The 19,624-nt window shown below is 40.3% G+C and overlaps 1 protein-coding gene across 1 annotated transcript in view; it reads left to right on the top strand.

The window, feature by feature from the left end:
• Positions 1–2,610: 2,610 nt before the first annotated feature.
• Positions 2,611–19,624, top strand: part of LOC133544130 (sodium- and chloride-dependent GABA transporter 2-like) — a 38,215-nt gene continuing 21,201 nt past the window's right edge. The window contains exons 1-7 of the mRNA XM_061889207.1: positions 2,611–2,717; positions 10,204–10,449; positions 10,512–10,646; positions 13,491–13,631; positions 13,713–13,803; positions 13,880–14,012; positions 15,378–15,512. Coding sequence (XP_061745191.1) covers positions 2,639–2,717; positions 10,204–10,449; positions 10,512–10,646; positions 13,491–13,631; positions 13,713–13,803; positions 13,880–14,012; positions 15,378–15,512 — 960 coding nt within the window. The 5' untranslated portion in view covers positions 2,611–2,638. The remainder of the gene's footprint in view (positions 2,718–10,203; positions 10,450–10,511; positions 10,647–13,490; positions 13,632–13,712; positions 13,804–13,879; positions 14,013–15,377; positions 15,513–19,624) is intronic.

Below are 19,624 nucleotides of genomic sequence, written 5' to 3' on the forward strand. Positions count from 1 at the left end.
TTGGCTTTCATGGCTCCCTCAGCCAAAAAGGTTCCCAACCCCTGAGTTAAAGCATTAATGTTCACATAAGCTCGCCGGTGGTGTTCTTGTTACATCATTTGCTTTGAAAAAATGTAATCGTGAGGAATTTACACACAGCCCCTTTTGTGCGAGTACAGTAATGAAGTATTGGTACTTTGTTACTAAATAACTCACATATAAACAACGATTACATAACATCCTGGTGGAGGTGATAAATGTATAACCTTTGTTACCTGGATTTTAACCTCAAAAACAATAAACTTAGATTTATACTGGACTGTTGGGCTGAACTCACAAAATCAGGTATTCTTTTTATAGGGGAGAAAAATGCTCAAATGTTAGAGGTGTACAGACTTTTGTGATGTACTATGGCAGGGGTGTCCAAAGTGCGGCCCACAGGGAATTTTTTAACGGCACATTCTAAAAATAAGACAAAACATAAACTGAGGTATAAAAGAGCAAAGAGGTGAAATTTAACAAGAAAATGTTGCAATGTTGACTTTAATAACACAAAGCTGCCATGCAGGCTATTTCTTTCTTTAAAAAAAAATGATGGATCAAAATCAATATCATTATGAATTATTGACATATTAAAGACTCCAATTACATCACATTAAATATTCCACTTTGAGATATTTTTTGTGTAAAATGTTGCATATTTTGTTTTTGTTTTAAAACGAACAAACAAAAAACGTAAATAACAATAAAACTTACAATTCACGGATAGATCTGAAGTTGATCTCTAGATTATAGTGTTATAAGTAAACAACATAATTATAATTTATTTATTAACACTTTAATGGAAAAAAATCACACTAAAATTATTGGGGATCCAAAAGGGTCCCAATAATTTTAGTGTGCTTTTTTTTAAGTGTCATTGCTCAAAAAATAATAATGAATTAAAGGGGAACATTATCACCAGACCTATGTAAGCGTCAATATATACCTTGATGTATATATTTTTTTAACCAATTTCCAAACTCTAAATGGGTGAAATTTGGCGAATGAAACGACTTTCTATTATTTGCTCTCGGAGCGATAGGTAGTCAACCGCCATTTTCTCAAACACATTATAAACATTGAGTCAAACCAGCTCTATTATTGTCCGTTTTTTGACCGTTTTCCGTACCTTGGAGACATCATGGAACATGTTGTCGGAGGCTGTAACAACACGATTAGGGACGGATTCAAGTTGATTTACGTAGAATGTGCATCGATTAGCACGGCATGCTAATCGATGCTAACATGCTATTTAGGCTAGCTGTATGTACATTTGTAGCTACATTTGCATCCAGCCTTTCCCTCCACCCACATTTAATGCCAAACAAACACTTACCAATCGACGGATTTAAGTTGCTCCAGTGTCACAAGATGCGAAAGTCCCGATCGTTTGGTCTGCACATTTTACCGGCTATGCTAAGGCAGACATGGCACAGAGATGCATGGATATCCTGCAGATGCATTTCCAACGATGAAGTCAACGAAATCACAAAGGTGTGTTTTGTTGATGTTATTGACTTATGTGCTAATCAGACATATTTGGTCTCGGCATGACTGCCAGCTAATCGATGCTAACATGCTACTTAGGCTAGCTTTACGTACATTTGTAGTTATATTTGCATCCAGCGTTTCCCTCTACCTACATTTAACGCCAAACAAACACTTACCAATCGACAGATTTAAGTTGCTCCAGTGTCACAAGATGCGAAAGTTTGGTCTGCACATTTTAACGGCGATGCTAAGGCAGACGTGGCCGAATAGCGTCAATAGCTATTCGCTCTATAGCTTCAGTTTCTTCTTCAATTTTGTTTTCGCTATCTGCCTCCATACTCCAACCATCCGTTTCAATACATCTGTTGAATCGCTTAAACCGGTGAAATCCGAGTCTGAATCTGAGCTAATGTCGCTATATCTTGCTGTGCTATCCGCCTGGATAGCATGTATATCACTGGATGATGTCACTGGAAAATGGACGGTGGCTTCACAGATTGCGAAAATCATGGACTTTAAAGCTTTTTTTCGGGATATTCTATGATGTGTAAAATTTTGAAAAAAAACTTTGAAAAATAAAATATGGCACTGGGAACTGATTTTTATTGGTTTTAACCCTTCTGAAATTGTGAAAATGTTCCCCTTTAAAATCAATGTTGCTACGACTTATTGACCATTTTAAAGCTACACTTAATATATAATCTAAAATATTCCACTTAAAAATGTAGCTGGGTGAAAATATTGCATATTTTGTGGTTTTTTTCTATTAACAAAAAGAACATACAACTTAATTTTTTAAAAATGTTATATTGACAGATATACCTAATGTTGATCTATAGATTCAAGCCTATAATAATAATAATAATAATAATAATAAATAATGACACATTTTTTATATTTTTTTTACCAAAACCCTGAATGGAGGCCTAAATGTATATTTTTTTATAAATATATTGGTTTTTAAAACAAAAAATATCAATAAGCCCCCAGCTTGCTTTGATTTTTCAGTGTGCGGCCCTCAGTGGAAAAAGTTTGGACACCCCTGTACTATGGTGTATAATAAAAGTGACGTTTGGTCGACGTGCGCGCTCCAGGGAGGCAGCGCGCGGTCTCTCGGGGCGCGTGCATGCGTCAGCGGATCAAACCATTGAGTTGCAAGGTGTGGGGGAGCAGAGGCCGGGCACAGAGCCGCTGGACGCACACAGGTAGGCATGGTCATGTCCAATTGTCTCTTTTTTCATTTATTTCAAGCGAGGCACCGGAGTAATGTTGCTTTTTTGATCACCCACAACGTAAAATGGCTTAAGTCAGTCATGACTCCATGATGGTTTGGACGAGGACGCTGGACTGTTATAACACGCGTGCTTCACTAACTTCACCTCCACGGCGGCTGTGGTGCGTTACTGTATTGGCCTTTATTTGCCAGAATATTCTTTGGTGTTTCTGTCAGCGTTATGTCGTCACGCGGGTGGCAGCGAGGGAGATAATTCGCGACATTTTGCCTTAAAGCCTCACAAATTAAATTCTCCATCAACAACAGGGGTGTCCAAAGGGAGGCCCAGGGGTCCAAAATGGTCCCCAGGGCACATTTTAAAATACCATTGAAAAATGTTTAAAACGTAAAAAGTAATATAAAAGAGCAAAGGGGTGGAATGTAACAAGAAAATGTCGCAATGTTTACTCTAATAACACAAAGCTGCCCTGTTTCTCTCTTTAAAAAATAATAATGAATCAAAATCAATGTCATTATGAATGATTGACCTATTCAAGGCTCCAATTACGTCATGTTAAATTTTCCACTTGGAGATATTTTTGGGGGGAAAATGTTGCATATTTTGTGTTTGCCATATAAAAAACTGAGCTGTTTTTTTCAGGAAGGGCCTAAAATGAACAAACAAAAAACAAACAGCAATAAAACTTATAATTGACGGATAGATCTGATGTTGATTTCGAGATTATTGTGTTAAAAGTAAACAGTAAAAAAAATGTATAATTTATTTTCTAACACTTCAAAGACCTACTGAAATGAGATTTTCTTATTTAAACGGGGATAGCAGGTCCATTCTGTGTCATACTTGATCATTTCGTGATATTGCCATATTTTTGCTGAAAGGATTTAGTAGAGAACATCAATGATAAAGTTTGCAATTTTTGGTAGCTAATAAAAAAGCATTGCCTGTACCAAAAGTAGCAGATGATGTGCACGTGATGTCACGGGTTGTAGGGCTCCTCATATCCTCACATTGTTATAATCTTGGCCACCAGCGGCGAGAGCGATTCGGTCCGAGAAAGCAACGATTTCCACATTAATTTGAGCGAGGATGAAAGATTCGTGGATGAGGAAAGTGAGAGTGAAGGACTAGAAAAAAAAAAGAGGGCAATGGGAGTGATTCAGATGTTGTTAGACACATTTACTAGGATAATTGGCCCTAGTGTGTGAATGTGAGTGTGAATGTTGTCTGTCTATCTGTGTTGGCCCTGCGATGAGATGGAGACTTGTCCAGGGTGTACCCCGCCTTCCGCCCGATTGTAGCTGAGATAGGCGCCAGCGCCCCCCGCGACCCCGAACGGGAATAAGCGGCAGAAAATGGATGGATGGATGGAATTCTGGGAAATCCCTTATCTGCTTATTGTGTTACTAGTGTTTTAGTGAGATTATATGGTGGTACCTGTACAACCTGAAGGTTGGCCCCGCACCTTTCTTCAGCACTAGTCGACGGGTGGTGGCGATACCCATCTCTGCCCTTCGCAAGGGATCCTCTTCGAAACACGACCTTTCGAAATGATCGCTGCATAATACACTGTACTTTGTGTGTGTGGTCCAATCCAACCGTGTTCGCTTGACCGCTCTGTTCCATAGTAAAGCTTCACCGCCATCTTTCAGGAATGTAAACAATGAAACACCGGCTGTGTTTGTGTTGTTAAAGGCGGCCGCAATACACCGCTTCCCACCTACAGCTTTCTTCTTTGACGTCTCCATTATTCATTGAACAAATTGCAAAAGATTCAGCCACACAGATGTCCAGAACAGTGTGGAATTATGCGATGAAAAGACGACTTATAGCCGTGAATGGTGCTGGAACAAAATGTCCTCTACAATGCGTGCCGTCACGCGCACGCGTCATCATACCGCAACGTTTTAGCAGGATACTTCCGCGCGCAATTTAAAATTGCAATTTAGTAAACTAAACCGGCCGTATTGAGTTCGGACCGAGAAAGCGACGATTTCCACATTAATTTGAGCGAGGATGAAAGATTCGTGGATGAGGAAAGTGAGAGTGAAGGACTAGAAGAAAAAAAAAGAGGGCAGTGGGAGCGATTCAGATGTTATTAGACACATATACTAGGATAATTCTGGAAAATCCCTTATCTGCTTATTGTGTTACTAGTGTTTTAGTGAGATTATATGGTGGTACCTGTACAACCTGAAGGTTGGCCCCGCACCTTTCTTCAGCACTAGTCGACGGGTGGTGGCGATGCCCATCTCTGCCCTTCGCAAGGGACCCTCTTCGAAACACGACCTTTCGAAATGATCGCTGCATAATACACTGTACTTTGTGTGTGTGGTCCAATCCAACCGTGTTTGCTTGACCGCTCTGTTCCATAGTAAAGCTTCACCGTCATCTTTCGGGAATGTAAACAATGAAACACCGGCTGTGTTTGTGTTGTAAAAGGAGGCCTCAATACACCGCTTCCCACCTACAGCTTTCTTCTTTGACGTCTCCATTATTCATTGAACAAATTGCAAAAGATTCAGCAACACAAATGTCCAGAATACTGTGTAATTATGAGATGAAAAGACGACTTATAGCTGTGAATGGTGCTGGAACAAAATGTCCTCTACGATGCGTGCCGTCACACACACGCGTCATCATACCGCGACGTTTTAGCAGGATACTTACGCGCGAAATTTAAAATGGCAATTTAGTAAACTAAACCGGCTGTATTGGCATGTGTTGCAATGTTAATATTTCATCATTGATATATAAACTATCAGACTGTGTGGTCGCTAGTAGTGGCTTTCAGTAGGACTTTAAAATAAAAAGGCAGCCGTATGATTAAAATGACCAAAATCTATAAATATTACATGTTATTATGAATGTGCAGGTTACTACATTATATATATACTTACAGTCTTACAGTGTATACATTAAACGTTGATGGAGGGTTTTGGATGTTTTTACAGTTTCTTTACGAGTTAGAATGCATTGAAAAAAATAAAAATGTGTGTATGTCTTACATAAGGATTATAAAAAAATTACCCAAAAAGCACCGTTGCTCTGTAATATTTAATCCTAGTTCAGATTCAAGGTTGAAGGTGAATTATTTTTAATTTTGTCTTTTTCGGCAATCATACTTTATTTTAATGTGTTTTTTTAATGATATCTTAATGTCGACCCAAGAAACATTTTACGGTTGTCCAGAAGATACTGCAGCACTACAGAAAGATGCCCAAGGCCAAACTAGGCGGTACAGTGTCTGCTGCACGCAGTAGATAAAGACCACACACCCACTATGGGCTCTCCCTGGGGGACAGACGCCGTGTAGATAAGTCAAGATGAGGCAGCCAAAGCAGTGATCAGAAATTACACAAACATTCTCATTGTTCACAAAAACAAAAATGTCAGGTTGTATATGTTGAGGTTTGACTAGACATGACAGTCTGACAAGGATTATGTCCAAAGGAAGATGGATGTAGACGCCACAGGATTTAATGTATGAAAAAAAGATGAACAAAAATAAATATTGTATACAGTTTGACTATAAGGATGTGGGTTGGATAGATATAGCACATTCTGTTGGGTGCAAAATTTCAACAACATAAATAGAATATGTCACCAAAGTACACCACTCACATTTCAACTACAAAGCGCACTCTGATAATGTTTGAAGAAAAAAAAAATGACCGACCTTCAAAGAAATCGGGAAAGAGTTCACAATGCGATATGTCAATCAATCAATCAATCAATGTTTACTTAAAAAGCCCTAAATCACCAGTGTCTCAAAGGGCTGCACAAACCACTACGACATCCTCGGTAGGCCCACATAAGGGCAAGGAAAACTCACACCCAGTGGGACGTCGGTGACAATGATGACTATGAGAACCTTGGAGAGGAGGAAAGCAATGGATGTCGAGCGGGTCTAACATGATACTGTGAAAGTTCAATCCATAATGGATCCAACACAGTCGCGAGAGTCCAGTCCAAAGCGGATCCAACACAGTAGCGAGAGTCCCGCTCACAGCGGAGCCAGCAGGAAACCATCCCAGGCGGAGGCGGATCAGCAGCGCAGAGATGTCCCCAGCCGATACACAGGCAAGCAGTACATGGCCACCGGATCGGACCGGACCCCCTCCACAAGGGATAGTGGGACATAGGAGAAAAAGAAAAGAAACGGTAGATCAACTGGTCTAAAAAGGGAGTCTATTTAAAGGCTAGAGTATCCAAATGAGTTTTAAGGTGAGACTTAAATGCTTCTATATCACAACATTTTAGTAGCAATATTTAGACTTACACTTCCTTTTTATTGTCATTCAAATTTGAACTTTACAGCACAGATAAGAACAAAATTTCGTTACATAAGCTCATGGTAGTGCAGGATAAAAAAAGCAATAAGGTGCATATTGTCACGCCTGTAAGTTTATCTATTGGTTTTGGTCAGGTTATGTTTAGTTTTTTGGACATTTAAGTTCTGTCTTGGCACTTCCTGGTTTGTTTTCGTCTCCATGCCAACTCATTACTTTTCACCTGTCATGTCACGTCCCTGTTCTCAGCCTCACCTGTTTTCAATATTCATCATAGCTACTTAAGACACTCTTTTTCTTGTCTGCTTCCTGGGATCTTCACACTCGCACACAACCTACCCATGCTGCACCTCCTTCATGCCCTCGTCCATAGTTCCATGCCGTGTAAGTTTTTGTATTCATGCCATTGTGCTAGTTTTGTTTATAGTTTATTATTATTCATGCCAATCGAGCAAGTGTTTTTGTTTCATGTTTGTAGTTTGCAGCATTTATGCTAGTCTTTTGTTTGTTCATAGCCAAGTGTCTGTACCTCTTTGTGAGCGCCCTTAGTTTGTTTATTTTTTATTATAGTGTTTAAATAAACAACCATGGACTCACGTCCACGCCTCGCTCGTGCTGAATCTCATCCGCGTCGAAGAAACAATCCACGTCCAAGCCATGTTGTGACACATATATAATTATATATAAATAATATATAAGTATATATATATAAAATAAACATATAAATATATATAAATAAATAAATTGATTACTGTACGGATAAATATATTGCACTTTTTCACATGCGTCCACGTTTATGGATGTATGTTATATTGTCTTTTTTTTTTCCAGCCAGTTAATCCATTTTGGGGGGAGTTGAGAGGATAATTTAATTATGATGCGTTCAAGGGGTCTTACGGCCTGAGGGAAGAAGCTGTTACAGAACCTGAAGGTTCTGCTTCGGAGGCTGCAGAACCTCTTCCTAGAGTCCAGCAGTGAAAACAGTCCTTGGTTGGGGTGGGAGGAGTCTTTGCAGTTTTCTGATCCCTGGTCAGGCAGCGGCTTTTTGCGATCTCCTGGATAGGAGGAAGAGGAGTCCTGATAATCTTTTCCGCCGTCCTCACCCCTCTCTGGAAAGACTTCCAGTCTGAGGCATTGCAGGCTCCAGTCCAGACAGAGATGCTGTTGGTCAGCAGGATCTCTATAGTGCCTCTCTAGAATGTGCTGAAAATGGGGGTAGGGAGCTGTGCTCTTTTCATCCGACACAAAAAGTGCATGCGCTGCTGAGCTCTTTTTACAGGAGATCCGCTGTGTAGGGACCAGGTTATATTGTCAGTGAACTTGGTGTTGCTTACCATCTCCACCGCTGTGCCGTTGATGTAGAGTGGAGCGTGGCTGGACTGGTGCTTCCTGAAGTCAACGAGGATCTCCTTGGTCTTGTTGACATTCAGGACCAGGTTGTCGGTTCTGCACCAGTCAATATTTGGATATGGTGCTCTATTGCGATATTCTTATCATTGTTCAATGATACATTTGTAATGCAGTTTAAAATACAAGTTATATATGTACACTAGATGACATGAATAATTAATTGTAAGAACTGAGTCAAAGAATAATGTACCGTATTTTTCCGAGTATAAGTCGCTCCGGAGTATACGTCGCACCTGCCGAAAATGCACAACAAAGAAGGAAAAAACCATTAGTCGCATTTTTTGGGGAAATTTATTTGATAAAATCCAACAGCAAAAATAGACATTTGAAAGGCAATTTAAAATAAATAAAGAATAGTGAAGAACAGGCTGAATAAGTGTAGGTTATATGAGGCATAAATAAGCAACTGCTATGTTAACCTAACATATTATGGTAAGAGTCATTCAAATAACTATAACATATAGAACATGCTATACCTTTACCAAACTATCTCTCACTCCTAATCCATAAATCTTCTTCCTCGATGTCGCTTCTAAACAACTCTGCCAACTCCAAAGGTATGCGCCGCATCTTCTTGTCGTTTTCTGCTGCATATTTCACTACGTCCAGCTTGTAATCTGCACTACATGATTGCCTTTTCGGTGCAATTTTTGTTCAGCCTTTCTCAGTTTTTATAAGTTACCGCCAACGTTGAAATGATTCTTTTTAATAGCTTCGGCAGTAGCATATAGCATATAGTAGTTAGCATTCCATGACCCACAATGCACTTCTGCCATGACCCTCCCCCGCCAAATTCTTATTAGTTGACATGTGTGTGACGATTGCTGAAATTTTCTTCGTCTCTTCCGCGAATGAGATAAATAATATTATTTGATATTTTACGGTAATGTGTTTATAATTTCACACATACAGTAAGTCGCTCCGGAGTATACTATGAAAAAAACTGCGACTTACAGTCCAAAAAATACGGTACTCTGTACATAGACCCCATCTCTGGTTTTGTACCATTGCCTCCATCTGGACATTTGCAAATGTTAATTTTATGTTATGTTATTATAATATGTTAATGTATAAAATTGATTGTCACACACCTTTTCAGGACTTTGTTTTGCATTCTACATATCCATGTTTCATCTTTCAAGAATAAATGGTTGATTTTCTAGAATTGTTTTCATGGGAATTGACACTTTTTTGTAACACCTCTCTTAAAACGTAGAAATGGCTGGTAGTTGATTGTGTGATGAACTGTTTTAAATGTTTTTCTGGTTTTCCGCTGTAATCAGAACATGTTAAAGTTCAAATTTTTGTTTATTTTAAAGAATGCAGTAGCCATGCATTTATCAGGTTACTGGTGGTGGTTGCAGTTGATATCTAAAGGAAGCAGCATTTTGACAGCACTGGAGGTTTTTTAAGTTAGGGAGTGAACAAAGAAGCAAGGCACACAGATTGGATGGAAAAAGTCCAATAGAAACAAGCAGCAAATGTAAAGCATAACAGGCTACTTTGGGAAATTGTGAAAACAATGTTGACCATTTGCATCTTGAGGGAATATTCTGGCAGGGAGGTAGTAGAATCAGGTCACTATTATTGTTATTGTTTTATTCTTTGGAATTCTGTCACATTATGGCCTTCTGGTGTGCAGAGGCGAGGACAAAAAGACAAAAAACCTAACCCCTCACAATATTTTATTTCCCCTTTTCCTCACATATGTGTTTCAAGGTTTGTCTTCTCACTCCCACGTGTTCTCCCTTTTCAAGGCTGTACGTTTTTGTTTCTGCCTGAACCGATGATGACTGACCAGCTGCCACCACAGCAAGGACAACTATTGCTCAGCAAGGTCCAAGTAGGAGGCGTAACCAAGCAGTCAAAAACCGACAAAGATAGCCTAAACGCCAGGGGCCAGTGGGAGAGCAAGGCGGAGTTCCTTCTGGCTGTGGCGGGACAGATCGTCGGCCTTGGCAATGTGTGGAGGTTCCCCTACTTGTGCTACAAAAACGGAGGAGGTATAAAGCATCTTTGTGCATCACTGTGTTATCTAATAATACTACATGATTACTCTGTGCAGGTGTCTTCTTTGTACCTTACCTTTTGTTCCTGGTGCTGTGTGGTATCCCATTGTTCCTCCTGGAGACCTCACTGGGCCAGTACACAAGCCTGGGAGGGGTCAGTGCCTGGAGATCAGTGTGCCCATTATTTGGAGGTACATATGTGTTGTACTTTAGAATTTAAGGACAGATTACTTGAAATACTTTGGATAAATCAGCCATAATTCCACCACTGAGTCAGAGCTTGCTATGATTAGAAATCCTAGATTCAAACCACCCTAGATGTTGGTCGATGAGCAAGATGATGGAATGGAATCGCCCCCAAACCCCAGAATTAGAATGACCGCGCCCATCTTGTTCGTCCTCCTTCATGAATCAGGAAGTAGGCCTACATATGAACTATGTTCTTGCACAAACAGCTCCTATCTCGAAAAACTCAGTTCAATCAGTGCTCAGCCCCCCAAAACACCACAATTTTAACATGTAATGCTTCTTTTAAAAAGAAAAACAACATTTTTAGATAATAAATGTATCGAACAGGATACAATAGAAAGTACGAGGGTCATACAGTATACCAGTACTAATGAAGTACAGCAGTACTAATGAATTAAAACTGGTACTGAAAAATACCGGTATTTTACATACATGCAGACACAGTGCGGAGACTTAAGAGGCAGAATGGACGCATTTTGGCTTAAAAACAAATGATAAATGTGAAGCTATAAACATTTAAGTGCCACTCTAAAACTGTGGTCCCCAACCACTCAATTGGTACAGGGCCGCAAAATAATTTATTATTTATTTATTTATTTTTAATTGTTTTATTAAATCAACATAAAAAACACAAGATACACTTACAATTAGTGCACCAACCCAATAAACCTCCCTTTTTCATGACAAAGAAAATTAAATCCCCAAACCCGCCAGGCCACGGGAAAAATGATCAAGCGTTGACTGGTCCGCAGCTACAAAAAGGTTGGGGACCACTGCTTTAAAACATAGCTAGATAGTGGCAAACGTCAATCTGCAATCAGCAGCATTAGGTACTACTAAATCACTAATCCTCGCCTCTATGGCTACAAATAATTTAAGTATCTTACAAGACAAGATGAGGAATACCTAAGCATGCTTCACTACACCCCATAGGACAATAGCTAACCGCTAACATCAAGCTAGCGCTCCTCAATGTAAACAAATGGGTGGATCTATAGCAGGGGTCGGCAACCCGTGGCTCCGGAGCCGCATGCGGCTCTTTGACATCTCTCATGCGGCTCAGCTGCACAATCGCCGACCCCCCAGACTGTCACGGGGGGATTACGGATTTCGGTGCCTCTCCCGGACATCATCTGGGGTCAACGTTTTCCAATTTTGTCTCGGACTACCACATTGAGGGCATGCAGTGATGGTTTTACTATTAACGTCCTCTACAACATGGCATCGCGCCTGCCTTTCACGCATGCTTGCCAGTCCAGCGACATGATGTATGTGGCCTCCGCAGATCCACGCACACGACTGCAAGGCATACTGGGTGATACAGTTTACACTGACGGTTGTGATATAAACAACTTTAACACTCTTACTAATATGCACCACACTGTGAACCCACACCAAACAAGAATGACAAACACATTTCGGGAGAACATCCTCACAGTAACACAACATAAACGCAACACAACAAATACCCAGAATCCTTTGCATTCATGACTTTTCCTGACTATATTATACACGCCGGTAGCACCAAACCCGTAGAAGTCCAGTCCATCGGTAAGCCAACAAATACCGTATTTTCTTGAATTTCCGACGGGGCGCTAATTAATTTAAAACCTATTCTCACTCACGCGCTTACCAAAGGCATGCGGTAAATTTAGGCCTGCGCTTATAAATTTGAGTGTGATGTAAGGATACCATCATGAAAAGCACATTTAATAAAAAAAACGTTATTATGGTCTTACCTTTACTTATAAATGATAGGTTGATTGGCAACACTAATTTGGCCCTAGTGTGTGAATGTTGTCTGTCTATCTGTGTTGGCCCTGTGATGAGGTGGCGACTTGTCCAGGGTGTACCCCGCCTTCCGCCCGATTGTAGCTGAGATAGGCGCCAGCACCCCCCGCGACCCCAAAAGGGAACAAGCGGTAGAAAATGGATGGATGGATGAAGTCCATGCGCAGCTCATTCTGATCAAAAGCATCGATAACTTGTTTATAGAAGTCTTCCTTATCTTTCTTCAGTTTTAAAAGTCTTTCTGTCTCGATGGAGATCTTCCTTTATTACCTCCTGCTTCAATTAAAAGTCCAGTTTAGAAAACTGTTTTTTTTAGATATGTAATCCTCCATGTTAAAAGTGCAAGCGAGAGGAAAAAATAAACGATGGCTGCTCACTCTTGCTGCTTGTTGTCACTTCTTCTGCAGCCGAGTAGTCGCAAGAAGGATCACTAGCGCCCTCTACCACCAGGAGGCGGGAGTCATTTAATGACTCATATTTGACACACACAGCTACGGTATATTAATAAAACATAGATGCCTACTGTTCTTTTTAGCATATTCAATAGCTTGGACCTTAAATCCTACTGAATAGCTCTTAATCTTCTTCCCTTTATGCGATTTCAAATGATTGAAATCAGCCTCCTCCATTTTGAAAATGATGACAGGTGAAGTGTCACTCGTGACGTGACGAGTTTGACCCGGTGGAAATTCTAGACATGCGCTAATAAAAATAATATCTTGCAAAACGAGTTTGACCCGGCGTTAATTCCAGGCAGGCGCATACTATATACCCGGCGGCAATTCAAGGAAATACGGTCCTCATACCGTAGCTATGCAGGGAAGAGAGATCCACCTCGGGTCAGCTAGCAGCTCATCCAGACTGGTACTGCTCCAAAAATTTGTATCTGAAAAAACCTGTAAGCTGGGGCACTTGCATCCTGAGGTAGCGCTGTACTCGCTTATACAAAGTGTAATTTTATATACTAACGCGATGCCATCTTTGTGCGTCTGCAGGCCTGGGCTATGCCAGTCAGGTGATGATCCTGCACGGATGCGTGTACTACATCGTCATTCTGGCCTGGGCCCTCCTTTACCTGTCGTACAGCTTTCAAGCGGAGCTGCCCTGGTCGCACTGTAACAACTCGTGGAACACTGGTCAGTTAGCGGGAACATGCAGATGCGTGGCTAATTTCAACTTGCAGAAGCTACTACAGTGACGAGCTTTTCTCCTTCCAGAGGCGTGTTTCCTGTTTGACTATCACAACCAGACAAGCAATATGAGCAGCCTGCCAGAGAATACCACCTCTCCCGTCATCGAATTTTGGGAGTGAGGGTGTCCTCCATGACACGTTATAAATTATATCTGTGAGTTTTCATGTGTAACATATGTGTGTGTGTTGTAGGAGAGAGGTGCTGCACCTGTCCGACAACTTGGACCAGCTCGGCCCAATTAGTTGGAAGCTAGCGCTGTGTCTGGCTGTTGTCTGGGTGGTCTGTTACTTCTGTGTGTGGAAGGGTGTCAAATCCACTGGAAAGGTGAACAAACTCACACTGACTCATATATTAGTCTCACATACAATAAATGAGCACGCCCCTCACATTTTAGTCACCTTTTTTATTACAGTATTTCTTCTCAAGAGACATTTACAGTATTTCCTTGAATTGCCGCCGGGTATATAGTATGCACCTGCCTGGAATTACTACCGGGTCAAACTCGTTTCGCAAAATATTATTTTTATTAGCACATGTCTACAATTTCCGCCGGGTTAAACTCGTCACGTCCCGAGTGACACTTCACCTGTCATCAATTCAAAAATGGAGGAGGCTGATTTCAATCATTTGAAATCCCAAAAAGGGAAGAAGATTAAGAGCTATTCAGAACGTTATTCTGGTCTTACCTTTACTTATAAATGAAGTCCATGCGCAGCTCCTTCTGATCAAAAGCATCGATAACTTGTTTATAGAGGTCTTCCTTATCTTTCTTCAGTTTTAAAAGTCTATCTGTCTTGATGGAGATCTTCCTTTATTACCTCCTGCTTCGATTGAAAGTCCAGTTTAGAAAACTTTTTTATTTTAGTTATGTAATCCTCCCTGTTAAAAGTGCAAGCGAGAGGCAAAAATAAACAATCGCTGCTTGTTGTCACTTCTTCTGCAGCCGAGTAGTGGCAAGAAGGATCACTAGCGCCCTCTACCACTAGGAGGCGGGAGTCATTTAATGACTCATATTTGACACACGCAGCTATGGTATATTAATAAAACATAGCTGCTTACTGTTCTTTTTAGCATATTCAATAGCTTGGACCTTAAATCCTACTGAATCGCTCTTAATCTTCTTCCCTCTATGCAATTTCAAATTATTGAAATCAGCCTCCTCCATTTTGAAAATGATGACAGGTGAAGTGTCACTCGTGACGTGACGAGTTTGACCCGGTGGAAATTTTAGGCATATGCTAATTATTTTGCAAAACGAGTTTGACAGGACAGAAATTCTTGACCTGCGCTAATAAAAATAATATTTCGCGAAACGAGTTTGATTCGGCAGTAATTCTAGGCAGGCGCTTACTATATACCCGGCGGCAATTCAAGGAAATACGGTATGCACAGTAATGACACACATCAATTGTTGCGTAAGTAGCTGTCAACACGAGTGAGCACAAGATAATTGTGTTTTTGGTGGTAGTGAGTAATGGTCTGGGGCTGCATGAGTGCTGCCAACACTGGGGAGCTGTGACTCATGACATTCTGAAGGAATGGTGATCACCCAAAACGGAGACACTTGGGACAATTGGACATTTTATCCAATTGATTTGTTTTTAAATTTTCAGAGTTTTCTCCATTTTCTCACATTCCCATTTTTAGGTCTCATTCTGACCTGGTCGCTGACTACTGTTTACTTTCTAGGTGGTGTACCTCACAGCCACCTTTCCATATGTGATGCTGTTTGTGCTCCTGGTACGTGGAGCCACCCTTCCTGGCGCAGCACAGGGCATCATCTACTACCTCAAACCCAACCACACACGCTTGGCAGACCCAGAGGTACAAAAACAGGTTCCCTCCCCCACAAAATATCAAGTTTTTTGTTTTGTATCCCCTTTGGCCAGTGAAAGTCCGATAATATCTTGTATTACAGAACTGAGACCAAGCACCACGAAAGGGGTGTAGTTGCACTGAAACAAGCCCACACACTTCTTGGACAGTAGTTTAACAACACTTTGTGCACATTTTGAAACTTTTTAATTATTATAAGCCTGCTGCGAAGCGAAGAGCCAACTCACCAGCTGCTAAGCAGGTGTTTTTATTGTTATTCTGTCAAGTAATTTTCCAAAACATTGTCCTACTCTTAACTGTAATTTAAGTTTGAAAAGAGTTAAAATGCCTCAGCAGTAAAACATAACTTCAATGCTGTGCGAAGGATGAGAAGGCAAGCGAGATTTATGCTTGCATTTATGAGGTGAGTGTTTTTACATGAAGGCTTGCTGATGTTATTGACTGCCTTACGGCCATATTGTACTGAGCAGCCAGGACGGAGACACATTTACCGCTTTTCTAAGTTCTTTGGTCATCATTGCATTTTAAGGTTTGAGCAACTAGAGATAGCGGTGTAAAGGCCTTAATTGAACTTCTGTTATTTAATTAGAAACCCTGTTTCCATATGAGTTGGGAAATTGTGTTAGATGTAAATATAAACAGAATACAATGATTTGCAAATCCTTTTCAAGCCATATTCAGTTGAATATGCTACAAAGACAACATATTTGATGTTCAAACTCATAAACTTTTTTTTTTTTTTGCAAATAATAATTAACTTAGAATTTCATGGCTGCAACATGTGCCAAAGTAGTTTGGAAAGGGCATGTTCACCACTGTGTTACATCACCTTTTCTTTTAACAACACTCAATAAACGTTTGGGAACTGAGGAAACTAATTGTTGAAGCTTTGAAAGTGGAATTCTTTCCCATTCTTGTTTTATGTAGAGCTTCAGTCGTTCAACAGTCCGGGGTATCCACTGTCGTATTTTACGCTTCATAATGCGCCACACATTTTCGATGGAAGACAGGTCTGGCCTGCAGGCGGGCCAGGAAAGTAACCGCACTCTTTTTTTTACAAAGCCACACTGTTGTAACATGTGCTGAATGTAGCTTGGCATTGTCTTGCTGAAATAAGCAGGGGCGTCCATGAAAAAGACGGCGCTTAGATGGCAGCATATGTTGTTCCAAAACCTGTATGTACCTTTCAGCATTAATGGTGCCTTCACAAATGTGTAAGTTACCCATGCCTTGGGCACTAATGCACCCCCATACCATCACAGATGCTGGCTTTTCAACTTTGCGTCGATAACAGTCTGGATGGTTCGCTTCCCCTTTGGTCCGGATGACACAATGTCGAATATTTCCCCCAAAAATTTGAAATGTGGACTCGTCAGATCACAGAACACTTTTCCACTTTGCATCAGTCCATCTTAGATGATCTCGGGCCCAGAGAAGCCGGCGGCGTTTCTGGATGTTGTTGATAAATGGCTTTCGCTTTGCTTAGTAGAGCTTTAACTTGCACTTAGTGATGTAGCGACCAACTGTATTTAGTTACAGTAGTTTTCTGAAGTGTTCCTGGGCCCATGTGGTGATATCCTTCAGAGATTGATGTTGGTTTTTGATACAGTGCCGTCCGAGGGATCAAAGGTCACGGTCATTCAATGTTGGTTTCCGGCCATGCCGCTTACGTGGAGTGATTTCTCCAGATTCTCTGAACCTTTTGATGATATTATGGAGCGTAGATGTTGAAATCCCTAAATTTCTTGCAATTGCACTTTGAGAAACGTTGTTCTTAAACTGTTTGACTATTTGCTCACGCAGTTGTGGACAAAGGGGTGTACCTCGCCCCATCCTTTCCTGTGAAAGACTGAGAATTTTTTGAGAAGCTGTTTTTATACCCAATCATGGCACCCACCTGTTCCCAATTAGCCTGCACACCTGTGGGGTGTTTGATGAGCATTCCTCAACTTTATCAGTATTTATTGCCACCTTTCCCAACGTATTTGTCACGTGTTGCTGGCATCAATTTCTAAAGTTAATGATTATTTGCAAAAAAAAAAAGTTTATGAGTTTGAACATCAAATATGTTGTCTTTGTAGCATATTCAACTGAATATGGGTTGAAAAGGATTTGCAAATCATTGTATTCTGTTTATATTTACATCTAACACAATTCCCCAACTCATATGGAAACAGGGTTTGTAAGTGATTTATTGATATATGTTAATTATTCTCATTCAGTGTGTTTCCTCACATTTGGGTGTCTTGAGATTGGTAACGTTTACATTTGAATTGATTCGCTAGTCCCAGTACCACAGGATCGATACCGGTACTCAATGGTACCACTTTTTTGGTACTATTCTATATGTTAAAACAGTATTTTTTTTATAATAAAATCTCATTCATTATTGCAATATTTAAAAATTAGCTGATTATGATAACTACTGGTTATTTGTTGTATCTTCTTTCATTAACACATTTCTAAGTCTCATTTGCAGGTATGATACTAAGATGTTAGATTGCAGTACTGTACAGTTTATGGTACAGTTTATGGTGTGTTGGTCAGTTCCGTTTTTGCTGTCTGTTGCGCTCTAGAAAATGTTATTACTCTAAGTATTGTACTTATTGCGCACCAGATGATTGATGGTAACGGGCTTCTACCATGAATTGATTTACGTGGACCCCGACTTAAACAAGTTGAAAAACTTATTGGGGTGTTACCATTTAGTGGTCAATTGTACGGAATATGTACTGTACTGTGCAATCTACTAATAAAAGTATCAATCAATCAATCAATAGTTGTAGTTTTATTGTCATGTCAGTGTTAGTAGAGCCTTATTTAACTCACGTTGGAGTCATTTTTGAGTCAAAGTCTTTTTTGGCATTGAAACTGGCAACATAACCGAGAGATAGTTTGGCTGAATCTGTCCAAGTTCTGCTGGAGCAATCGCCACAGTTGTCAACCGGCCGTGATGTCACGGGCAAGCCAGGTACCCAAACATGTCACCGTTGAATTTTACCTGGATCTGTTCCCGGTAAGATCTGTTGGTGCCTTACAAGTACCACAATTGGTACCCATCCCTACTTGCATGAAAACCAAAGTTTTTGCAACGCATCAGGCCAGGTGGAAAAACAACGTAGTTTAGTTGTCTTGAACACAAACCACCAAAACTCATTCCGAATGAACAAGTTTTTTTCAAAACCTGGTCATACCGATTGTCATTGAACGTTGTAGACGGCCATGACAGGACACACGAAAAAAGTCTCATGTTTGTTAACAAACAGGAAGTCAGCCATTTTGACTTGATAAATTACATAGTAGCCTACGTCATAGGATGTGAATTTTATCAACCATCTTGATTGATCATTATCAGTTGTGACAGAAAATGACCAAAATATTTACTTACTTGCGGGAATGTGAGGAATGACAGTTCGCTCAGTTTAATTAATTTTTTTGTATTTTAACTTTTTATACATACCGTATTTCCTTGAATTGCCGCCGGGGCGCTAATTAATTTAAAACCTCTTCTCACTCCGGCGCTTACCAAAGGCATGCGGTAAATTTAGGCCTGCGCTTACAAATGTGAGTGTGATGTAAGGATACCACCATGAAAAGTACATTTAATTTAAAAAAAACGTTATTCTGGTCTTATTTTTACTTATAAATGAAGTCCATGCGCAGCTCCTTCTGATCAAAAGCATCGATAACTTGTTTATAGAAGTCTTCCTTATCTTTCTTTAGTTTTAAAAGTCTCTCTGTCTCAATGGAGATTTTCCTTTAGAAAACTGTTTTATTTTAGATATGCAATCCTCCATGTTAAAAGTGCAAGCGAAAGGAAAAAATAAAGGATCGCTGCTCACTCTTGCTGCTTGTTGTCACTTCTTCTGCAGCCGAGTAGTCGCAAGAAGGATCACTAGCGCCCTCTACCTCCAGGAAGCGGGAGTCATTTAATGACTCATATTTGACACACGCAGCTACAGTATATTAATAAAACATAGCTGCTTACTGTTCTTTTTAGCATATTCAATAGCTTGGACCTTAAATCCTACTGAATAGCTCTTAATCTTCTTCCCTTTATGCGATTTCAAATGATTGAAATCAGCCTCCTCCATTTTGAA

Source organism: Nerophis ophidion, linkage group LG27, assembly GCF_033978795.1.
Source record: "Nerophis ophidion isolate RoL-2023_Sa linkage group LG27, RoL_Noph_v1.0, whole genome shotgun sequence".
Classification (NCBI taxonomy): Eukaryota; Metazoa; Chordata; class Actinopteri; order Syngnathiformes; family Syngnathidae; genus Nerophis; species Nerophis ophidion.